The sequence below is a fragment of the Sinocyclocheilus grahami genome, unplaced genomic scaffold (assembly GCF_001515645.1).
Source record: "Sinocyclocheilus grahami isolate Dianchi unplaced genomic scaffold, SAMN03320097.WGS_v1.1 scaffold53.1, whole genome shotgun sequence".
Classification (NCBI taxonomy): Eukaryota; Metazoa; Chordata; class Actinopteri; order Cypriniformes; family Cyprinidae; genus Sinocyclocheilus; species Sinocyclocheilus grahami.
Genome location: NW_015505232.1, coordinates 326,286 through 334,493, shown reverse-complemented (window position 1 = coordinate 334,493; position 8,208 = coordinate 326,286). Strand labels below are relative to the sequence as shown.

At 38.9% G+C, this 8,208-nt stretch overlaps 1 protein-coding gene across 1 annotated transcript in view; it reads left to right on the top strand.

Moving 5' to 3' along the window:
• LOC107583413 (seizure protein 6-like) overlaps positions 1-8,208 on the top strand; it is a 60,304-nt gene that overhangs the window by 31,445 nt on the left and 20,651 nt on the right. Inside the window, exons 4-6 of the mRNA XM_016269615.1 lie at positions 3,728-3,875; positions 6,829-7,014; positions 7,237-7,405. Of these exons, the coding sequence (XP_016125101.1) occupies positions 3,728-3,875; positions 6,829-7,014; positions 7,237-7,405 (503 nt within the window). The remainder of the gene's footprint in view (positions 1-3,727; positions 3,876-6,828; positions 7,015-7,236; positions 7,406-8,208) is intronic.

Below are 8,208 nucleotides of genomic sequence, written 5' to 3'. Positions count from 1 at the left end.
TCACGGGACACCCGCAATGGCATGGAAGCCTTGATGTGCCTCCATCACTTCGTGCCTGGTGAAAGGCATTCGTAGGCTATGTAATTGGTGGCGTGACGGAGCAGGACGTTTGTGACTGTGTGAACGCACCGCCACACCGAGGTCTTACTCAGACAATAGCCATCCCCAACCAACTTCAGAACACTCCCCACAGACTATTATGAAATAGTGCACATTCACCAACTGGCTCTGCGGCAGCCGTCTTTAATTTAGGACAACTATTCGCTGTCTCGCTCCCATAGTTTGACCAAACTCCCCATCACATTCATTCCCTTTAAATAGACTCCTAATTATGTGCTGCCTAATATTTTGCCAGCCGATGTGCCTTTGTATATTATAATGGAAAAACTAACAACCATCAATATAGTGACAGTTTTATTCTTTGCATAAAAACACTTCAATTAATTGAACACTAATTGAACACTGGGTGTATTACAACTTTAGAATTGTAATATTTATTTGGTTCTGCACTTTTTCTTGCCACAGAATTACAATCGTATCGACTGAAATGTGAAGAAGGTTTTTGCACAGTGGTGGACACTAGCGGAGTGAACTGTGAACAGCGATAAGGTATAGCTAAGAGTGGTCCAGACTAACCGAGCGAATGACTTACGGAAGGTATACTTAACTAAGAACGTTTCGGGAAACACGTATTAACGTAAAGGTACAACTTAAGGTATAACTTACGAACGACGTAGCGTTAAGAAGGTTTCGGGAAACGCAGCCCAGGGCAGCTAACAGTTGTGGGTTCCAACCCAAATGGCTGCCCACTGCTCCGGGTGTGTGTTCACGGTGTGTGTGTGTTCACTGCTGTGTGTGTGCACTTAGGATGGGATAAATGCAGAGCACTAATTCCTAGAATGGGTAACCATACTTGGCCACATGCCACTTCACTTTCACTTTCAAAGAGGTGAAATGCAATACCATTAGGCCCATATTTGGCAAAAAAAAAAAAAAGAGATGCAATTCCATTGTCAAACGATGAAATAATTTCAGAAAGAAAGAAATGTAAAAATTCTTGCAAATTCTTACTTTTCACATATTTTTTTTTATTCAATCCAGTAGCTGAATTCAGTAAGACCATATATAACAACAACTAAATAGAACATTTCATTCATTTTTTTAATAAAGTACTACTCAGAATTCATAATGTGTATCTTTAACCACATGCTGCCATGAACAACCATCTCTGTAACTACATGAGTGACTCTTATGAAAAACATAAGTTGTAAGCCGTTTATGTGTTTAAGTCAAGTCAAGTCAAGTCACCTTTATTTATATAGCGCTTTTAACAATACAGATTGTGACAAAGCAACTGAACAGCATTAATTAGGAAAATAGTGTCAATAATGCAAAATGACAATAGTAAACACTCATTTTTCAGTTAAAGACAGTTCATCATTGAATTCAGTGATGTCAACATCCAGCTCAGTTCAGTTTAAATAATATCTTTGCAATTATGTCAACGATAACGTTGTTTAATTTTCTAGTTTAATTCACTAGAAAGTACTAATTCATTCAAGTATTAGTTGGACTACACCGTTAACATTGTACAGTTTTGACTCACCAAAAAGAACATGCTCATAAGAGTCATTCTTTTGGGAATCAGTTAGACTACTCTGGTTGTACTAGCTATGCATTTTTCATACACTTAAACAAAAAAAGAATAAAAAAAGACAAAGGAAATGGCTCATAAGAGTCAGGAATCAGATTACTATGTTTGCTGTTTCACACTGTATTGAAAGTGTTGCGGCACCACTTACAGTAGCAAACAGTCAGTATCATATTGTCAGAGTATTTTAATACAGTTTTCAGCCCGCTCATTGGAAGAATGAATGTGCAAGAGCCGTTAACAGAACTGAATATAATTTTTTTAATAATGTTTTGTGAAAAAGCCTTGAACTTCGCTGTGTGTTTTCACCTCCATATGAAAAGCCTCTGTTTTATGTGTTTTCTGATACTGCTATGAATTATGTGACAACATTTCTAGCTTAGTTTGTGCTCCTTTTGCTAACTGGCTATCAATCATTATCTTTTATGAGACCAAGGTTGTGGTGATTCATGGCCATTTTCTGTGATTTATGGAACAGATGCAGAAGTACATGAGTCAGCTTTCCTCAAAATCCATAATATATATTCTTTCATAGAATGTCTAGATAGTTGTAAGAAGTTCATTATCTAATCAATGCTTGTGTGCTGATGAATGGGTGGACAGTGTTTAGTAGTGAAATTGGAGTTTTAGTTGAACTGTAATTAGAGGTACCTTGTATTCACAATGCCGTCTCTCCAGGGCCCAGTGCTCTGTCGGCCAGACCCTCATTAACTTTCCACAAACTGGTCTGCTTGAGTCCACAAAAGTCCTGTGAAAGGCCACAAATCATTAAGATTCTCAACACCGTTTCATTTTAATTGCTTGTCGACCTGTTGGCCATGACAGCGCTCATATTATTCCATACGCACTGCCCTGCTAACCCTACCCAGCACAGGGGTCAGGGAGCATCAACCGAACATCTGATGACACACTTTTAAACCTAGGTAATGGAAATTAAGGTCTTTGTGCTTGTTCAGTTGGCATTTGAGTTTAAATAGCTCAATTTATAGCAGAGCAAATAAGCTAATATTCACAGAAAGGAGTCACTTGAACCTGAGGATAGTTTCAGGGTGTTGCCACCACATCTGAAATGAGTTTTTCAGTCAAGGTCTCAGTTGGAGAGATTGCTGTCAACTGATATTAATTCACCTTGGCTCCAGTACGTGTCATAAAAAGCAGAGATTTAAAGCAAAAGAGTGTCAGGGACGGTTATTCCTCTCAGCGTGCGAGACTGACAAATCACAAGGGAAAGAGAAAAGCAAAGGCATTGGAAATATGAAGCTACATTTATCATCCATGTATTTAAAGCTATGCAATGTTTTGTGCAGGTCATCAGCTCCTTCACCCTCTGACAAATTAGTATTTAACGTGGCTTTATTTAAAAGGAAAGAATGTCTGAAACTCTGCTCTGGGTCTAGCATTATTTGTTTGCAAATATCACTTTGGTTTTAAGCTAGCTACCACAGAAGGGAATGATGGAACAAAGTCATATGTCTCTTTAAATGGAATTAATTAATTAATTAATTAAATTAAATTAAACATTTTTATTTAATATTTTTATTTAATCTGTACTTAAATGTCTGTGAAATTTATTGGAAGTTATTTTAATAACTTTTTGGAATACGTTAATTCAATTCAGTTTTTTTCATATCTGTTTTGTTGATAGCATTTCCAAGAAACTGCTAAAGGGCATTATGCTCTTTTTCCCCCAGATATCTAATTCTCCAAAGTATGCTCAGCACAAATTATCAGAGAGCATTAGGTGAGTTAATATCTGTAATGCAACAAGAAAACTGTGTAGCACCTGTGCTGCTCTCACAGTGGTAAAAACATATCAGTGTATCAGTACCAGCTCTGATACAACCGGGCAGCTCAACACTTCACACAACGCTGTTCAATATGCTTATCTCAGAAACACATGCAACCAAACCGATCAGAAGAACCTCCACACACTCTTTCATATTCTGGATCCACTGAAGTGCACCCACAACACAATTTCAGTTGAACTGATCCTAATAGATATCTACACAGATGCAATCATGTAATTCTGGAATATCACAGCCTACCTTTTGATCTGATTCTGCCCTTGTGCTGCAGGTGCTGAATGCGAGTTTGGATGATGGGATGGAGGCGGTTCTAGAGGATCTAGGTGGACCCATGGCCTCAATTCTGGCCAACAAGTCCATGTTATCCAGAGGTCTGGTGCTGCGGAGCTCTAGTAACCAGATCTCAGTGCAGTTCAGCAGTGAATAAAACTATTTGTAAGATCAAATAATTTTCTAAATTTTGATGCTCGCATTAACTCATCCTTCAAAATCCCAGCATCCTCTGGGTTTGGCAGCCACCAGAGATGAAGTTGCTGGCCAAAAGCCTGTTGAGTTTAAATGCAATTGAAGCACACGTGAACGCCGCTCCTGCTGCTAAACAGAGATCAATAGCGTTTGTCCCAGAGAGAGATTAAATGAGAGAGAGCTATAATGCATCTCTGTGCTCTATTGATATTTATGCGCTGGGGTTAAATGCTCTGTTCAAACGGTCAAGGGCTCAATAAATGCTATTAAGGCAGAGAGATGCAGCTCTGAGGCCATGAAGAGCACTGATACACTTGCAAAAGCAGTCAAAGTAATGAACCATTCGGTATACGATGACCTTCCCGTGATATCATGCTCTTCTCAGCTAGTATTTTACTCATAACATCTAGCTGAATGAAACAATTAATGGTTGCACCATGTTAGAATGCAGAATTTTATTGACTAATGTCACGAATCCGGTCTATGAACTTTCAATTCACCACCAGAGGTCACCCTTCCATTACATTGACTCTCGCACTACAAAACTGTTGCATGTCATCCCGGACTACATATCCCATCATCCAGTGCACTGATTGCACACAGCACTGATTGCACACAGCTGTAACCAATCCCACATTCACTATATAACACTCACTCTGATCCCTTTCAAACTGCTGAGTATTGTATAGCGTTTATCACTCTCACATGAAGAGCACTGATACACTTGCAAAAGCAGTCAAAGTAATGAACCATTCGGTATACGATGACCTTCCCGTGATATCATGCTCTTCTCAGCTAGTATTTTACTCATAACATCTAGCTGAATGAAACAATTAATGGTTGCACCATGTTAGAATGCAGAATTTTATTTACTAATGTCACGAATCCGGTCTATGAACTTTCAATTCACCACCAGAGGTCACCCTTCCATTACATTGACTCTCGCACTACAAAACTGTTGCATGTCATCCCGGACTACATATCCCATCATCCAGTGCACTGATTGCACACAGCACTGATTGCACACAGCTGTAACCAATCCCACATTCACTATATAACACTCACTCTGATCCCTTTCAAACTGCTGAGTATTGTATAGCGTTTATCACTCTCATAGCGATAGCTACTCTATGGAGCCTGTCTAGTTTTTCATAGCCTTATCTTAGTCTAGCCTTGTCTGTTTTCTTGTGTCCTGGTCTTTGCCTGTGTATCTCGGATTCCCCCCTCGTCTTGCCCTATTCGGATACTGTTTGCCCCTTTCTGGACCTTTGCCTTGTACCTGGATTTATCCCTCTAGTCTCGCCTTGTTGATTCTGTTTGCCGATCGTAGACCCACACTAGCCCTAGGAATATTCTTGTGTCTTGCCCTCTATATACCTGTTCCCATTGTCTGACCCTTGCCTGTTTCTGGCCATGTCGGTTAATAAAGCTTCGCACTTGGATCTGCACGTCTCACGTCTCAGTCACTCCATGACAACTATCAATCCAGTTTTGTTTGAAAATAGTGCTGGAATATTTAAATCCAAAAAAAAAATTTTCAGTCCAGACACCCCTCTTTTTATGCTAATTATTATAGTTATTATTTAATGTTCCGATATTATTTCATGCTTGTATTAATTAAATTAAAAAAGGCAAAAATGTGGCATTTTATTTGTTTTTAAGCAAACATATATAACAATGCAGCATTTAAGATCTCTTCAGACTTTGCTTCCACAGATTATTTTCAAACAAAAAAAATGATTTGATTACATACTTCTCCACTTATTTTAATCATAATGCATTAAGTTTCTTTTTTTAGACTCTGTCAGCTGACCCTGAAACGTTTTTGTTCTGCCATTTTAGTTCCCTTTCCATTATATGGAAACGTCTGTCAGTGGCTCTTTTTCCGCTGATAGACAGATTGGATTAGTGTTACATAAAGCCCTGGCATCTGTTGGCCATAACCCCCAAGCTGTGAATCTGCCCTGCTGTGCTTGAACTGAGTCATTATTAGTAATAACTAAACAACTGGGCATGAACTAAACAACTGAACATTAACCACCACGGAAACAGAGAGAGGAGGGCTGGTTATTCACAGCTGGTGAGATCAGCTGGTCATTAAATGTTGCTTCCGCACTTTTAAGCAGCATCTGATCGGTTTAGTGACAGATAAAGGAGTCTGGGTCAGATTTAAGCATCTGCTTTCTGTCTGTTTGTTCAGCTCTGTGTTCCTGTGGCTCAATTGCACTAGCAGCGCTAAGATCAAAGGTTCAGTTCCCAGGGAGCGCATATAGTGATTAAAAAAAGTTGCTTCAGATAAAAATGCCATTAAATGTAATTGCGGATTTAGAGGTCAAAGGTCACAGAACTTCTGCTCATGTTGTGACAGCCATGTTCTCAGTGTCTGCCTATTTCTAACAAACAAATTCAGCCACCTTCAACTACACTTCAACAAAAAAGATTATGTACTTAGTATTTTTGTCTCTTTTTTTTCATTTGAAATATTGAATCTATATTAATATTGAAATTAATGAATCAACACACTTTTACTTGAAAAGGGAAATGACTTAAGATATTAAGCCTTGTTTTCTGAAAATAAATAAATAAACAAAGTTTAACTTGCATAATTTTGATAGATTTTTCCAAAGACAAGACATAATATCTAATAGCTGTAATAGTCATTTTACTTTATAGAAAATGTATTTTGATTTTAAATGTTATTTGTAAGGGAAAACTAGCCACAAAAAAAACTGATTAACCATATGATTTTTTGCCGTATTTAATGGCTGCCTTAAAGCATACTGTAAGTGTCTAATTTCAATGCCACAAGTGTCACCAAACAGAATTTCAAAAATTATAGTTATTTTCAAATACATTTTACATGGTCATATACCATAAATTTCTGTTTCTCTCTCTTTCTCTCTTCAGCCTTTGCTCTGAGTTGTGCATCCCCGTTGGCCCCTGAAAATTGTGAAGTATCAGTTACTGGTCTTCAGGTGGGGGGCGTGGCCTATTTCTCCTGTCTGGTTGGCTATCAGCTCCAGGGCCCCTCCTCTCTCACTTGCCGAAATGCCACCACACCCTACTGGAGTGGCAGAGAGCCAAGTTGTCAAGGTATGAGAGGACAAACCAAAACTATGCCTGTATGTACTGCCTCAACTTGTGATTTAGTTGCATTTAAATGGACCCATGTTATTCCTTTTCATTAGTCTCATTAGTTTTTCTCATTAGTTTTTGGCAGTCTGTTGGAAATCTGTGCAAAGCATAATGAAAATGAAGGGAACTGATTGCAGCAAATTCATAGCAGTTTCTTTCCTTTTTGTCTTTCATGTCTAGTTTCTTGTGGGGGGATGGTGAAAAATGCCACTCAGGGTCGTATCATCTCTCCGGGGTTTCCAGGAAATTACAGCAACAATCTGACATGTCACTGGGTACTGGAGGCCCCTGAGGGCCATCGGCTCCATGTTCACTTTGAGAAAGTGGCACTGGCTGAGGATGATGACAGGCATGTGCTTTTTTTTACTAAGTATTTTTTACTTAATATTCTCCAAAACATTTCCCAAAATTGATAATAATAAGAAACGTTTCTTGAGCACCAAATCAGCATATTATAATGATTTCAGAAGGATCACGTGACACTGAAGACCACTGATAATTCAGCTTTGCCATCACAGCAATAAATTACATTTTAAAGGGGTCATATGATGCGATTTCGTTGATAATAATAAGAAACGTTTCTTGAGCACCAAATCAGCATATTATAATGATTTCAGAAGGATCACGTGACACTGAAGACCACTGATAATTCAGCTTTGCCATCACAGCAATAAATTACATTTTAAAGGGGTCATATGATGCGATTTCAATTTTTTCTTTCTCTTTGGAGTGTTACAAGCTCCTGGTGCATAAAGAAGATCTGTAAAGTTGCAAAGACTAAAGTCTCAAATCCAAAGAGATATTCTTTATAAAAGTTAAGAGTCAACCACACCTACCTAAAACGGCTCGTTCTAACACGCCCCCACATGTCTACGTCACGATGTGGGAAGATTTGCATAACACCGCCCAAATGTTCACGCAAAGAAAGAAGGCGTAACTTTTATTCTCGCTGTAGTATTGTTGCTGCCACCATGTCGTGAAGATGCTGTGTGCTGCGTTGTGAAAGCGAAACTACTTTGTTTGGTCTTCCAAAAGAGGACGATATCCGCTTCGTCATGCCTACAGCTGATCCGTGCTGGTCGCTGAGGAAATACTACAACTTCACGCTGTGGATTGCCAGATCGGCTTTCACCGTGGACGAAGCGGAGTCCA